This window comes from Octopus bimaculoides, chromosome 4 (genome assembly GCF_046866305.1).
Source record: "Octopus bimaculoides isolate indiv1 chromosome 4, ASM4686630v1, whole genome shotgun sequence".
NCBI classification, from domain to species: Eukaryota; Metazoa; Mollusca; class Cephalopoda; order Octopoda; family Octopodidae; genus Octopus; species Octopus bimaculoides.
In genome coordinates, this window is record NC_142931.1 from 118,504,877 (window position 1) to 118,522,006 (window position 17,130).

Here is a 17,130-nt window from a genome sequence, read left to right on the forward strand (position 1 = left end):
TAAACCTACTTTTGGGTCACCCTATATGAATAAACAATAGTGGGTGGATTTTAAATGGATGGGGAAAGGCTAAAGTTTGTGAGAGCCTATGCTTAATCGAGTGTGTGGTCTTCCACAGAAACTTGTCAAGATGCTTGCATCTTGTGAAAAATTCCCTTCTCAAGTTTAGGAGATCAGTGGATTTTAAAAGGATGTGTTGTTTCAGCCATACAAAGCCCACACCTTCTTGACTTATTAATGTATGGCATAGAACTAACTCTATGATGCTCCACTTGATGGTGTGTGATGTATTTCTAGCCTTCAGATCCCAGATGTGGTCAGCTAGCTTAATGGCTTTCTTCTTGACTATGGTTTCACACGACCCAATTTTATTTCCTTTCAGTTTTATTTGGCACAAGAGAGGAGCCTGTCTTTGTATACAAGTGCACTATCCATGCATACCTGATCAAGTGGGCAAACATCTGTGTTCCTGGAGTTGCATTCTGAAATGCATGCCCGGGGTGACTTATGTGTATTGATGCTTTTGTTATGACAGTAGCTGTAAAAAAGTTTCACTGAACCTTATTAAAGATTTTCTTATACCTATGGCTATCTGGAAAATGCTTATCTATTTAAACTCAAGTTTGATCATACATCATTTAGATCGAAGAATGCTACCATCGTCTTGAACCAAAGATCAGAAATTTCCACAAGATGCAAACATCTCTGCTGTTGAACTGGACTAACCTTTCCCCATCTCTTTAACTCCCACCAATCATTATTAATTCATACATAAACTATTAGCAGTAGCTGTCTTCTAATGGGTAGAAGGGACACAACTCTTACCTCCCTTTTCCTCCAAGTTTTACTTGTTCTCATTTTTCACATATATATATATATATACATACACCCACACACTACCTTTTAAGTACTTTTCATAAATTTAAGTAAAACTTTTAGTTTAGACACTTTTCAAAACTGAAAGTCAGAGAGAGAGAGAAATAGCAATGATCAAAAAACATAAATAAATTCAAATATTGTTAAATTTGTTTTATGTACAAATTCTCATTTTCATCTCAACAAAATATATCAATTCCTGTAGCAGTATTTAAACTGAGTACAAGAAACATCAGAAAATATCGAGAATACATGTAGATATATCACATTATATATACCCGAATCATGGATCTGGATCATAGACGGATAATAAAGAGAATGTTAGAAAACCTGCACAGAAATAGTAGGGTTCGTGAGTTCAAGTCCAGCTCAGTTACATGTACTGCAAAACAAAACTTCTGACAACAAATAGAGAATGCTCAGGGGGATCATTTAAAGTAGCTGATCGCTTCTGTTACCTAGGAGACCAAATTAGCAGTGGAGGAGGAAGTTCTGAAGGTATAGTTGCTAGAATAAGAATGGGCTGAGAAAAGTTCAGAGAGCTTTTACTTTTATTGGTAACTAAGGGCCTCTCCCTTAGAGTGAAAGGCAGACTTATGATGCCTGTATATGTATAGCTGTGTTACATGGCAGTGAAACATGGACTTTGACTAGAGTGGACTTGCGAAGGCTTGAAAGAAATGAAGGCTAGCATGCTCCACTGGATGAGTAAAGTCAGTGTGCACAAACAACAATGATTTAAGAGAACTGGGTATAAAAGGCATCAGATGTTGTGTGCAAGAGAGAAGACAGTGCTGGTTTGGTCATGTGATTCATATGGATGAGGACAGCTGCATAAAGAAGTGCTGAACTCTAATTGTGGAGGGAACTTGTGGAAGGTGTAGACCCAGAAAGACATGGGACAAAGTGGTGAGAAAGGATCTTCAGATGATGGGCCTCATTGAGGAAATGACACGGGACCAGGAGTTGTGGTGATTTGCTGTACTTGAAAAGATGTATCAAGCTAAGTAAAATCACTGTTGTCCATACTTACAAACTTGTCCTTTGCAGGTGCCGATGCCACATAAAATGCAGTCATGTCAGTGCTGCATAAATGCACTAATGTCAGTGGTGTGTGAAAAGCACCCAGCACATTTTGTAGAGCGGTTGGCATTAGGAAGGGCATCCAGCCATAGAAACCATGCCAAAGCAGACAAATGGAGCTTCCCAGCTGACCAGCTCTATGCCAAACCATCTAACCCATGCCAGCATGGAAAACAGACATTAAACGATGATGGTATCTATCTATCTGTATATATATACGTATATATACAAAAATTTTATAATTATAAGCATAATTATAATTAGGGTTCAGCAAAATTGCTTCATATATATACATATATATATATATACATATATATATATATATACACATGCACACACATACATATATTGCTATATATATATATATATATATATATATATATATATATATATATATATATATATACTTGCACATAGGCATAAAATGTCTTTAGTAATGTACAGAAAAGTGTATTAGTAAATATGATAAGGTTAGATAAAAAGAACAAATTGTTTTCAGTTTATTTATGCACAGGAACAGAAGGTTTTCAAATTTTCCTATAGAAATGAAAAGAAATAAATTTAAAAAAGTACTTCGTTATATTTCAAGAAATTCTTAAGATATAATGACATAAATATTTTATTTAATATAACTTCATTTCCACAGAAAAATGTGATGTTTTGTTTTCTGCACCTGTACATAAATAAACAAAGGAACAATTCCTTCTTTTCTTCTAACAAACCTTATTTTTTCTATGTGCATATACATATATGTACATATGTGTAATATGATATCTACAAAACAATAGCTTCTATTACACACTCGTGTGTGTATTTATATATTACTCTTTTACTTGTTTCAGTCATTTGACTGTGGCCATGCTGGAGCACCGCCTTTAGTTGAGTAAATCGACCCCAGGACTTATTCTTTGGAAGCCTAGTACTTATTCTATCGCCTCTTTTTGCTGAACCGCTAAGTTATGGGAACGTAAACACACCACCATCGGTTGTCAAGCGTTGGTGGGGGGACAAACACAGACACACACACACACACACATATATATATACATATATACGACGGGCTTCTTTCAGTTTCCGTCTACCAAATCCACTCACAAGGCTTTGGTCGGCCCGAGGCTATAGTAGAAGACACTTGCCCAAGGTGCCACGCAATGGGACTGAACCTGGAACCATGTGGTTGGTAAGCAAGCTACTTACCACGCAGCCACTCCTGCGCCTATATATGTACATATGTGTAATATGATATATCCAAAACAATAGCTTCTATTACACAATCGCGTGTGTGTGTGTGTGTGTGTGTGTGTATATATATATATATATATATATATATATATATATATATATATATACTATAATATTTACTGAAGCTGACATTTAATATTTTGGTTGAAGATCAGAAATGAGAGACATTAAGTTCCGAAATGTGAAATGTCGGGTTTCGGCAAATTATATGAATACTCTACCATCAGTATCAAGTTCTCTATTTTCTTCTTTGTTTTTCCTTCCTGTTTACACTCACATGTTTGCCTACACACATACACACACACAGAAGCTCATAAAAATTATATACATTATAGGTGCAATAGTGGCTGTGTGGTAAGTAGCTTGCTTACCAACCACATGGTTCCGGGTTCAGTTCCACTGCGTGGCACCTTGGGCAAGTGGCTTCTACTATAGCCTCGGGCCGACCAAAGCCTTGTGAGTGGATTTGGTAGACGGAAACTGAAAGAAGCCCGTCGTATATATGTATATATATATATATATGTATGTGTGTTTGCGTGTCTGTGTTTGTCCTCCCACCATCGCTTGACAACCGATGGTGGTGTGTTTACGTCCCCATAACTTAGTGGTTCGGCAAAAAGAGACCGATAGAATAAGTACTAGGCTTCGAAAGAATAAGTCCTGGGGTCGATTTGCTCGACTAAAGGTGGTGGTCCAGCATGGCCGCAGTCAAATGACTGAAACAAGTAAAAGAGTAAAAGAGTATACATTTGCATATCATTCATGACATGTATGAATCAATAATTACACATGTCGACACACACACACAAAAAGAAAACCATAGAAACATTTTATAGAAATTATATATATTTTTTCTCTTTTTACTTTTCATTCTTTAGCGTTGCCATCATTGTTGCAACAAAAGTATAATTATACATTGTCAGTGAAAAAAAAAAAAAAAACATAATAGGTAATTTTTTTTTCTTATTTTTCTCTTTCATAAAAGAACAATTAGTAAAAAAGACAAAGAAAACCAGTTAAACACCTTTATATATATATATATATGTATATATAAAAAAAAAATATAATGTCAAAGAATTAAAAGTGAAAATATTTAGTTTTCCTCCTTGTTCCTAAAAATAAATAAAATGTTGATGGAAAGGTGGAGTCAAATATGTACAGTATATATATAATGGGTACCCGAGGCCCCTGATTTCATGAAGTTATAGTGCAGATGAAAATGACCCTGAAACAAAGATGACAGACCCAGAGCAGACCTTTGGGGGAGAAAGAAGTCACTGAAAAGGTCACGCACAGCAACAAAAGAGCTTTGACTAATGAACAACCAAGCAATTGATTATTTAACCAACACATTAAACAAACAATCGATCAGTTGGAAGTTATTTGATTGAACCTCTTTCTCACTCCTCCACCACCACCAGAAGGATTAAAAGGCGAAGCTGACCTGAGTGGGATCGGAATTCAGAATTTAAAAAGGGATGTTAACTGGCACTCTACTGGTTTTGCCATCCATCGTAGTTAAATTTTAAACAATAAATAGAATGATGAATAGATGATGAAGTGGTGAAAAAGATTTTGTAAATAACAGCAATGAAATGAACTGCAATTATTATTATTATTATTATTATTATTATAGGTGGTGGTAATACCACCATCAACTGAGTCATTAAATTAGTATGCAACACATTTATATTAATTATTTACCTGTTGCTATGTAGCCTCAGTGCCCCTTTTCACTAAATGACCCCTTGTGTTTTGCAAAATAAGCAAATAAATAAATAAATAAATAAATAAATAAATAGGACATTTTAAAACAAATGGAAGCTAATTTTCAGCAGTGGTTGGTTATCTATATTTTCTTATACTGTCCCATCCAGCATATTCTACGTTTTAGATATTTGCATGAGCTTTTATGCCTTTTCAGCTAAATTTCTGTGAAAATAACTAAAGAAAGCAGGAAGTTATGTAATTATATTATTCTGGATCCTTGGTACATTATCAGTCATGTTTCTGCTCAATACAACACAAATTTCTATTTATGATTTAATCCTGATAAAGATCGTTTGAAAATGTGCTTAAAATATATAAGTGGTCTTATGTGATCCCATGATCAACCAGACTATCAGACGTTGTTGTTACACATTGCTGGTCACAATGCACTTTACATCCTTTTAGCTTTCAAATAATGCACCCTGCTGGTTAGGTGAGCAGGCCAACATCCAGCCTGATCAGTAAGCTCGGTGTCACAGGATTACCTATTTACAGCTGAGTGGACATGAAATGAAGTGTTTCGCTCAAGAGCACAATATGCTGCCAAGCCTGGGAATTGAGCCCAAGATCTAGTGATTGTGAGTATAACACTCTCATCACAAGGCCATGTGCCTAGTAGTAGGATATTGCATCATACCTGGCTTGAATATTTGGCGACCCCTGTTGTACTCTTTTGCCCCAACTTTCTCTCACTCTTTCTTCCTGTTTCTTGAGTAACGCTGCAATGGACTGGCATCCCGTCCAGCTGGGAGGAGCACATACGCCATAGAAACCGGGAAACCGGGCCCATGAGCCTTGCCAGGCTTTAAAAGGGTGCATAATAATAATAATAATAATAATAATAAAAATAAAGCCAACCTATAGGTTCAATAAACCAGAGCTTATCCTTAAGCAACACAGAGTACAAAGCTTCTCACTGAACAGGGTGCCAGTTCACTACTGGGTTAACTGCATCCCAGCTGCAGGTACAAATTTCTAGCTGACGGAAATGGAGCAAAATAAATTTAAGTATCTTGCTTGAAGACAAAAACATGCCACCTAGCTTACGAATCGTACACACAACTTTATGATTATGAGCTTAACACCCAAACAACTTTGCCTGATACCTTACCAACAACATTTGCCACCCAGAAATTCATGTAAACATCCACAGCAAAATCCACTCGTCTTATTGAAGTTGTAAAGATGACTAATTTTAAGCTAAATTTCATTTTCTAGTTAGCATTCTAAATGAGATCAAATTCTCCTTATGGATGGATGAGTTGTTCTAAAATTTACAAGCTTGAAACATGTATATATATATACCCCTCAGTATTGGTCCGAAATAGGTAGTACATTTTTTTTATAGTTATACAACTGTTATCTTACCTAATAATTAACTAATACAACCCTGAAGTGTATCAAATCAAGGGACCTCTAGAACTCATATAGAGTAATTTTGGAGTGTGGAAGGGGATACAGCAGAAAGATTTAGTACTTCTTAGGACCTACCTACTGACCCAGTCATATGTATGTGAAAGAGAGTTTGTATGTATATGCATGTGTGTTGTGTGTGGGTGGGTGGGTGGGTGTAATATATATATATATATATATATATATATATATATGTTCTTTTATTTGTTTCAGTCATTTGACTGTGGCCATACTGGAGCACCACCTTTAGTCGAACAAATCAACCCCAGGACTTATTCTTTGTAAGCCTAGTACTTATTTTATATATATATATATATATATATATCATCAGCATTATCATTTAACATCCGTTCTCTATGCTGGCATGGGTTGGACGATTTGAGATGAGCTGGCAAGCTGTAGAACTGCACCAGGCACCAAGTGTCTCTTTCAGAATGTTTCTATACCTGAATGCCCTTCCTAATGTCGACTACTTTACTACAGAGGGTGCTGGGTGCATTTTACATGGTACCAGCACAGGTGCTTTTTACATGGCACCTAGCATGGGTGCTTTTCATGAGCTACCAGCATTTGATACATATGATTCAGATAATTATGTAATAGACTTTTCATCTCTCATGCAAAATCTTTTTCAATTATAACCTATCAAAATATTTTAATATGTCTTGACTAAGGAAAAAATTTTGTGTAATAGACATAATTCCATTTCTATCTATTGCACAGTTATCTGAAAATGCATATTAATTGCATTCAAAATGTCATTACTTGATTTGACTTCATTAATATACATTATACAACTCTGCCAGCACAAGCTAGCCAGTCCTAATTCCATGTGCATGGATGCTATAACTAGGATTTGGAGCAGTCTGTTCAATTCAACTTGAGTTGGGAATTCTGGTAACTTCTAAACTTAACATGATGATGTAGTTTCCCATATTTTATAATATGCAAGAATCGATCTGGATATTGCATCAAAATGTTCATAGGTCATTTTCATTGTTATTATTATTATAATAAAGTATTTTCAATGGATCAGTTTTGAGCTCTCTTTAAAGTCGATATATATATATATATATATATATATATATATATACAAACACACACACATATATAGATAAGTAGATATAACAAATAGCTGTTTATGAAGCATGGGCTCAATAATCCATTGTATAAAACAACTCTGTAATTTCTAAAACATGGTAAGAAGTTACATAGTTGTATAATCCTTTCTACAATAGGCACAAGGCCTGAAATTTTAGGGTGAGGGATAAAGTCAATTACATCGACCCCAGTACTTGACTGGTACTTAATTTATCAACCCTAAAAGGAAGAAAGGCAAAGGCAACATTGAAGGAATTTGTACACAGAATGTAAAGATGAACGAAATTCTGCAAAGCATTTTGCCAGCTCACCATCTTAACGATTTGCCAGCTTTCCACCTTACATAGTTATGTAATGAATGAATGTATTAGTCTGCCACATAAACTGTAGATAACATGGTGGAAACAAAGACTTCAAATAGTTTTGTCAAATAATTATATCAAATGCAACAGAAAACTGTTATAGCCTTTTTTTTTTGTCTACAGATAATGGCATGCACTATTATAGTTCACTGAAGCACTCAAAAGAATTTACCACTTCTCTCATATATCTATATATCTGGCTTAGTGGTTAGGGCGTTGCACTCATGACTGCAAGATCATGGTTTCAATTCCTAAACTGGGTGCTGTGTTATGTTCTTGAGCTAAAACATTTCATTTCACATTGCCCTGTAATCATTGCCCTGTACAGATAGAATTGACTGTGCAGGTAGAAATGAGCTTATGTCAACACAAACTATTGATCACTATAAACAAATCATCTGTGTGGTTGTTCAGCAAGAAATTGCAGAACCCTCATACATCGTCTAACGACAGGAGAGTCCTTGTATGTGTATATACATATATGTGTGTGTTTGATGAATTCTCTTGTGAACAACAAATGAGGGTTCAGTAAAATATAACACTAATCATGTTCTAGGGACACGAATGTGTCTCTTCAAGCCTGATAGTGCTTTGCAAAGCTTTTGGCAAATGGAACAAGTTGAGGACTCAGTTTTCTTGAGTGGGCAGCAAGGCTTTCTTTGCATTGTGCCACAAAACTACACTGACAGGTAAGGTTTTCATTTAGTGGAGCAACATTTTGCCAGTGTACCTTCATGCCAGTTGGTACCGATGTTGGAGTTGACCTTGCTCAAATCCTTGAACTGAAGAGAAGCAAGACTGGTGCTAGGTCCTGCATTCTGTTGTGTGTGTGTGTGTACACACATACATAAATATATCTATGTATGCATGAAGGTAGGTATATAACACTCATCAGTATGATCAACATAAAATGGTTCAGTACCCTATAAATGAACTTCAGTTACTATGTCAAAAGTATCCAAAATGTTACAATACAAAGATATCAGAAGTGAATGAATGCCAGTGATTTAGACTGTAGTATACTAGTGGCTTTCATCATCATCATCATCATTTAATGTCCGCTTTCCATGCTAGCATGGGTTGGACGATTTGACTGAGGACTGGTGAACCGGATGGCTACACCAGGCTCCAATCTGATTTGGCAGAGTTTCTACAGCTGGATGCCCTTCCTAATGCCAACCACTCCGATAGTGTAGTGGGTGCTTTTACGTGCCACCGGCATGAAGGCCAGTCAGTGGGTACTGGCAATGGCCACACTCGAAATGGTGTATTTTACGTGCCACCTGCACAGGAGCCAGTCCAGCAGCACTGGCAACGATCTCGCTCGAATGTCTTTATACGTGTCTTTGGCTTTTGAAATTGGATTACCAGTAATTCAGACTGTAGAGTACCAATGCACAGGATCACTACTGCTTTAGGCAGCAGTGTACTAGTGTGTATTATTGGTTTAAATGTCTATATCCTAGTGGTATAGCCACCAAGCTATTGGTTTCATTGAAGAGGAGTTCTAAATCCTAGCACAAAAACTGAATGCTCTGCACTATCTTTCCTCTGTGTCCAATACACCTGACAAATGATACAGATCTCTCATATATAAGCTTCACACAAAGAAAATTACCAAGAGAGAAAACTGGTAAGAAATGGATAATATTTGACTTTACAATGTCATATGATACATTGCAGCATTGAGAAAACAAAGTCATGCGAGGTCATCATGTGATTGGTTACTAAGCGAACTATTACTACTTTTTTTTTGTTGTTGTTGCTTGTTTTCAGAGGAAATGAGAAATGTCAGTGAGGTTCGCAATTATTTATGACAAGCTTAAAAGCTTATAAAAGAGACAAGGAGTTTGCGCGTGTGTAGATATATATATATATGAGAGGTCAATCGCTAAGCAGCAATACATCTGAGTATTACTAGATGTGGGTCTTTCCAGGATTTGAATATGTTTATGTCTACAACTATACTGAATTTGGTTCCACAAACAGATGTGGACATGTTAATAACTTTAAAAAACATAGGACACAGGCACAGGCATGGCTGTGTAGTAAGAAGCTTGCTTCCCAAACGCATGGTTCTGGGTTCAGTCTCATTGTGTGGCACCTTGGGCAAGTGTTTTCATTTTTACAGCTTTGTGCTGGCCAGAAATAAAAATAAGTTCATTGTGTGTGTGTGTGTGTGTGTGTGTGTGTGTGTGTGTGTGTGTGTGTGTCTTTGTGCCTTTGTTTGCCCCCCTCCATTGCTTGACAACCAGTATTGGTGTGTTTATATCCCTGTAACTTAGCAGTTCAGCAAACGGGACCAACAGAATAAGTACTAGGCTTGAAAGAATAAAAGTCATGGAAGCGATTCATTCGACTAAAAAATGCTTCAAGGCAGTGCTGCAGCATGGCCGCAGTCTCATGATTAAAACAAATAAAAGATAAGAGACAAGAGTGAGATGTGGATTTAGCAAACCAGCTGCATTGCAGGCTACCTGTTTGGGTGAGGAGGGGGGGGGGGCAGTAACCTTGAATAAGAACTAATAGAAAGTAACAGGGACCCTTTTGTCCTTCCTTGTGATACAACTTCTTTAATGCCAAAGTGCAATACAAGGGGGTTGTTGAAAATTTCCAAACTTTAAGGATATTGTGAAAAGCCTGGTTGGAGGCCAAACATTCTGAATTCTCTTACAAGGCTTAGAAAAACTGAAAGACAACTGCAATCATCATCATCATCATCGTTTAACGTCCGCTTTCCATGCTAGCATGGGTTGGACGATTTGACTGAGGACTGGTGAAACCAGATGGCTACACCAGGTTCCAATCTGATTTGGCAGAGTTTCTACAGCTGGATGCTCTTCCTAATGCCAACCACTCCGAAAGTGTAGTGGGTGCTTTTACGTGCCACCAGCATGAAAGCCAGTCAGGTGGTACTGGCAACAGCCGCGCTCAAAATGATGTATTTTATGTGCCACCCACACAAGGGCCAGTCCAGGGGCACTGGCAACGATCTCGCTCGAAAGTCCTTACACATGCCGCGGGCACAAGTGCCAAAAAGGCGACACTGGGTACAGGTGCCATCACGATTTCGCTTTCACTTGCCCCAACAGGTCTTCACAAGCTGAGTTTCGTGTCAAGTGTGTGAATCTGAGAGAGGAATATGTTGAATAAAATCAATTAATTGATCCTCCTGTATTTTCATTTACCCAAAGCCAAGAACTTTTCAGCACCCCCTTGTAAAACATTTAGTCCAACATCATAAAATATACACAAACTACAAAGTTGGATGGTTTTTCTCTGTTACTGCGTAGACAAGATGATGCAGACCACAACAAGCATCAAGATGCATCCAACCCATGCCAGCATGGTAAAACAAGCAAAGAATTTGAAGATGATGATGATTACCACAAAATGCCTTCAAGAATTCACATGTAACACCAGCAAATTGTCCTCTCGGCACAGATGTGAAGAGCAGTTGCCTTTATGGTCACATGACAAACTTTAGCAAAATCTGAAAGGATACAAACTCCGAATGATTCAAATCTTAAAATGCCAAAATAGAAAACTTATTATTTCCTGAAATGTCAGTAGAATATACTACACCAATGTAGCAAGCTGGTAGAACAGAGGAGAAATATATTTTGATGTTGTTGGAAATTAATGATATGCATTAGATAGATAGGTAAAATACCCCGCTTCTGTCCATGAATGACCATGGGATTATACCTAGAAAGTTATTCTCTGGGGTACAAGTCCAGGCAAGGTTGTTTATGGAAAACCAGCAGTCACCCATGTATACCAGTTTCCCCTCTCCACACCACCAATGTTATCCAAGGAGATAGCAGTAGCCGATACAGCTTGGCACCATGGAGCAACATGAAATAAAGTATCTTACTCAAGAACACAACACACAACCCAGTCTAGGAATTGAACTCATTACCTCATGATTTTGAGCCCGACACTCTAACTACTGAGCCATGTAACTTCATAAAGTATAATAGATAGATATGTAACAAGAAGTAAGAGAATTTGTCTATGGTGTATTGTGATCAGGTTGAATACCAACAAACATGCATTACTGTTCAGTGAAAAGTAACTGAAATAGGATTTTATTCCAAGTATACAAAAGTGACCATTATTTACTTTATGCATCAACAGAATAATAACCTAATGTTCCATTTCTATAACTTGCTGTGAGATATATTTGAATGAAATTCCTCAACATTATTCTCCATTGTTTATGAAAGATTCTAACACATGACCAGAGCTAAATTAACAAAGATCTGAAGCATTTGTGGGTTGTTGAATAGTTTTTCAACAACAGTAAGATACTGAAGAATAACTGCAACTATTTTCTCTTGGCTCTTGAGGTTTCAATGACCAGCAATAAATGGGGTAGAGAAGGGCAGAGAACAAACATCAGCAAAACAGCCTGCAACAATCTAACAATGATTTAAACAGTTGGATGTAGAGGGTTTGTAGGACACAGTGTGAGACGACTGCTGTTATCGTTAGGCCTAACTCATTGTAAGGTAAATACCACTTTGACCGATATCCAAAATACAGTGGAGAAGGCTAGCCATTGGATTTGGTTAAAAAGAGACGATGAGTGATGGCTAGAGAAATATTGAGCTTTGTTTTTAATAACCAGTTGATCTAGCAAGCGGGGCCTCATATCAGTGAGGTGGGGGCCGGTGCGCATTGATGCCGTCGAGAAGTAGGCCCCGAAATGGCGCGCATTCTCTCCTGATGACCCCATACACTTGCTGGCTTCCGGTATGCGGAGTTCTCGACTGGTAGCACTTGCATGTGTGAGTTGTTTGCAAGACATGTAAAGGAAATATAGCAAGGCTGACTTTCATGGAAATGTAATTTTGACACAATTTGTAAACTTGTGTCACCAGAACAACTGGATCAGACCAAATATTATTCCTCATATCAATATGATATATGACTTACTAACTGTATATCTAAAGACCTGAAATAATACATACTTAATTTATTTTAATATTTTAGTTACTGTATTTGAGTTGAAATACACTGCCTTTGTTTCCATTAGTTTTTAAAATAAAGAAGAATTTTGTAAAATAAATCTTGTCATTATTAAGCTGGTGTTTGGAACATAAATAAATCAAAGAAATTTTGATGGACAATTCTACTATAGAAGTTTATGCATTTGCTTTGCAAGATTAAATCATTTTAAAATAAGAAATTTATGTCATAGGACCAGGAGCAGCTTCAGGTGGGTCCATGTCAAAAGGTTCAAGATCCAAAAGAGTGTGAATATCTAACTCTTGATGGTCTTGTATGAGTGTTCAATATTTAGCCACATTCAATGTGTTATGTGATGCAAAGTTTAATGTCTCATGGGGCATCTTGAAAACAAAAGGTAACTTTTGGTGATAATTTGGCTTCGATGGGGGTTAGCATATATAATTTTCGAGTTTACAAAAGCAGGGGTATTTGTCTTAGGGTTAACACAGAGGGAGGAGAATATGGTAGGGGAACGGATCAAGATAACTGGAATGTATACGTGTGTGTTGCTGGTGAGTGAACAGCAGATAGATAGATAGATAGACAGGTGGATGGAAAAGGGGCAGAAAATAGTAGAGGAGTGTTTCTTGTTTCAGTCAAATATAATATTTATGAAAATGAAGCAGCTTGTTTCAAGTGATTGATGAATCTTGGAGTTTGATTTAAATGATACACATTGAGACACAAGAAATCCTGTTTGACAAGTAGGGGAAGACGAGTAATAAACAGTAAAAATTCATCAACCCCAAAAACATAAGAATGATTATAACTAAACAAATAAAATCGTAAAATGTTTAAGGATGTAATTACATTTTAACAATGAACTAACCTATTTATGCAACAAAATATTTAATAGCTCACTGCTGAGTCAGGTGAGTTAACCTACAACTCAAAAATAGATTTACATTTGTTTTTAATGCAAAAAAATAAAATTTATGAAAATAAAAATAAAATACAAACAGGACATGAATAATGCAGGATATTAGAAGAACAAAATGATTATTTGAACTGTTTGGAAATGGTTGATTTGGTGGGGGGGGGGGTTAATTCACTTATTTGTGGGTTTTTATGTTTTATTTTTGTTTTCATTTTGTTCAAATAGTCTGTTTGATCTTTTTTATTTTTCTTGTCTATAATAATCATGGAAGATGAGAACAAGGAAGAATGTATTTCATTAAATTAAAAGGCAACGAATATAATACAAATTTTCAATCAGTATAAACACAAAATAAATAGTTTGTTTGTTTGAGTTGGTAAAATTAAGTTAAGAGTACTTACAAGGTTTTTTATAGTTAATAAAAATGTCACAAGTAAATTGAGCGGTTTTCAGAATGCATATGAAATGCAGAGAAGGCACAAAGCCTACAATTCAATAGAAGGAAAAGGATTATGGGGAGGTGGGGGAAGGGGAAATGAAGTTATGCGATCCTTGTACCTGTATCAAGGACACTAGGTGACAAAATAACTGATGTGAAATGGCAACAACCAGGAATCAAATTTAGTTTCAGATGATACTCTACCTTTTCAACACTGGACTAATTTGGGAGTTGGAGTGAAAAAATACATAGCCATCAGTACAAGGTAGATTAGGAGGAGGGCTGATCCTTGGAAATAGTTACTGCGTCCATCTTGCAGTGTGTAGTTCATGACGATTACCGAGAAGATCACAGAAAACATATGAACATCACTGAAGATCATGTACAGTTTGAAGGAATAGATGAGATCAATGAGAATTAATATGGGCACCTGCAGGAGACAACACTGAATAGCAGTGTTCATTGCAATCTCTATTCCCATGGCAACATTATTTTGTAATGCAAACTGGATACCGTTAACAATCTCTGGCAATTCAGGTAGAACTGCGATCAAGGTGACTCCGATAAAGTATTCAGACATGTGCAATGACTGCATCAGTGGTTGGATGTTATTGGCCATAATATCAGCAAGTAGAGATATGAGAGCTGTAGAGGCAAACAAAATGAAGATACACTTCAGCCGGGACCACTGAGGAGAACCATGCTGGTGAGAACGATGGGACGAACCTTCTTCAGCCATCTGATTGTAGAAGTCATGGTATACATGCCCAAAATGTGTTTTCATGCTGAAGATTAACCCAATGAAGTAAGAAATTGGAAGTAAAAGGGCGCATGTATAGACAAGAGGCTGGATGTGGTTGTCATAGAGGGTTGTGTCACCATCTAATCCAAACAAAGATTGGCTGCATTCTGAACACTGCATACCGACAGAACCATTTGAGATCGTGCTTGAAGTACTGTTTATAGGAATCCAAGGTTCGACCTTCTCACACTTGGAACAATGGAGATCGCCATAGATAGCTGAAAACAAAGTAGGGGCAAATACACCAGCAACTGACACAAACAGCAATGAAGCCCCAACGCTTGTAGAACGGGGATTAAATCTTTGCGTTTGATATTTGAGACCACCAATCACCATGCACAAACCGGGGATTAACAACATAGTAGCCAATATGGTACCAGCTACAGCAGACTTGACCAGTTCTGGATAACAAGCAGAATTTTGCTCCTGCCCCTTCTTGAGAGTGATTACGTAGAGTATAACTTCAACAATGGATCCGAAAGTAGCATTTAGTAAAGCTCCGACAGCGAAACTGCTCTGAGCTGATATACTGGTGATGCCGGCGCCTATGTAATAGGTGAGCGGCACGATACCAAATAATGCCATAAGGCATTTTACCACGGGGGATATCTTTTCTTGAGTATCGGCTAATCCCAAAACTAAAGCTGCAATAACAAATAGCAACAAATTAACAAGAATAACATTCATACCGTCCACAGCATATTTGTAATAATAAATGTTCACTGATTGATGTGTATACATGATAATTTCACCGTTCTGTTTCTTGCTGTTTGTAGGCATCACATTTGAATTACAGACGTCCACTTGTTCCGGAGGTAGGAAGAACAGTTTCTGAATAGTTTTGATATTTATTTTAGCAATGGGTATGGTCACTACAAGCAACCAGGTAATGATAACTATTACAGAATGGCAAACGAATAAAACAGGCACTGCGATAATTAACCACAAATAAGTTTTCGGTTTAGTCCAGTACCTCCAGCGTTCCCTACTTAGTTGTTGAGCAGAAAAACTATTTGAAAGAAGGCTGGTTCTCTCATCACTTTCTTGATAGTTATCAGACAACTGTGAAGCTGTTACTTCACAAACTTCATCAGAATGTTCTAACGGAGGAGGTGTATCCACTAAGTGTACAAAGTAGCCAAAGGGCCACAAAAAATAACGAGCCATCTTCATGCAGAAAAAGCCATATGATCGTCCGAAATATGTTAGAAACATGACTACTGAAGCTATAACATAGACTAAAGCAAGCCACCAGCCGATTAACAAAACATAAATTACATTGGTGGGCCTCAACGTTGAAACCCGCACGGGTAGACTCGGTTTGTTTACATCGGAGTAAAGATTTTGAACTATTTCGGAACGATTTTCGACAGGCCTCGTAGAAATATGACTCTTCCATTTTTTAAAACCAAACAAATAATTATTTGTAATTCTATGCGCTTCTACATCATTTGGGACAATGATGAAAGCTTCATCTGTAGAATGCGATGTATGAAATTCATTATTCGTCATATTCATATGTCCAGTTGGACTAGGAGGGGCACTTCTATGGTGTGTTATTGGATTGGATTTTTCTCCGGCCAGAAAGGCAACTTCGAAATCTTCATCGATATCCATGGTAAAGCGATTTTTTTTTTTTTTTTACCCTTTTTAGCGTGTTTGATTTAATGTCAACCAAAATAAATAAATCTCCGGTAGCTTAATCCAGTAGAAAATTAAAAGATAGAGTTTATCAACTAAATTGACTTCACAGCCTTACTTACGGTCGGTAGTTGGTCCAAAATCTGGATGTATTTCTCATAAGAAAAAAAGTCGCTCATTGCAATGAGAGCTTTCGGTGGAATAAATAGTAAACACTGGCGGTCTTCCTCCTAAAGTCATTCAATGAAAGAGAAACTGATGAACAGTCGACAACTGGATCATGTGACCAAAAACCAAAGTGGGTCGCTAATGACAATGGAATGTTGAAGATATTTTAATCAGCTACAATTATTCGATAGAATATATATGGCATTCATTTTGCTTTGTTTTTTATACAGTTCTATTTTGTAAGTGGGAGATTATAAAATGTAAAAACAAAAAGCTGTAATTGGATATTTAGTCAGCCTAAGTCTAGTATTTGCGACAACCGTAAACCAGATGTAAATAA

The 17,130-nt window shown here is 36.9% G+C and overlaps 1 protein-coding gene across 1 annotated transcript; it reads right to left on the bottom strand.

Moving 5' to 3' along the window:
* Positions 1 to 4,212: 4,212 nt before the first annotated feature.
* LOC106882745 (uncharacterized) lies at positions 4,213 to 16,911 on the bottom strand. The gene has a single exon (XM_089351232.1). It carries the CDS (start codon positions 16,596 to 16,598, stop codon positions 14,388 to 14,390), a length of 2,211 nt encoding a protein of 736 aa, XP_089207358.1. The 5' UTR covers positions 16,599 to 16,911; the 3' UTR covers positions 4,213 to 14,387.
* Between the last annotated feature and the right edge of the window lie 219 nt (positions 16,912 to 17,130).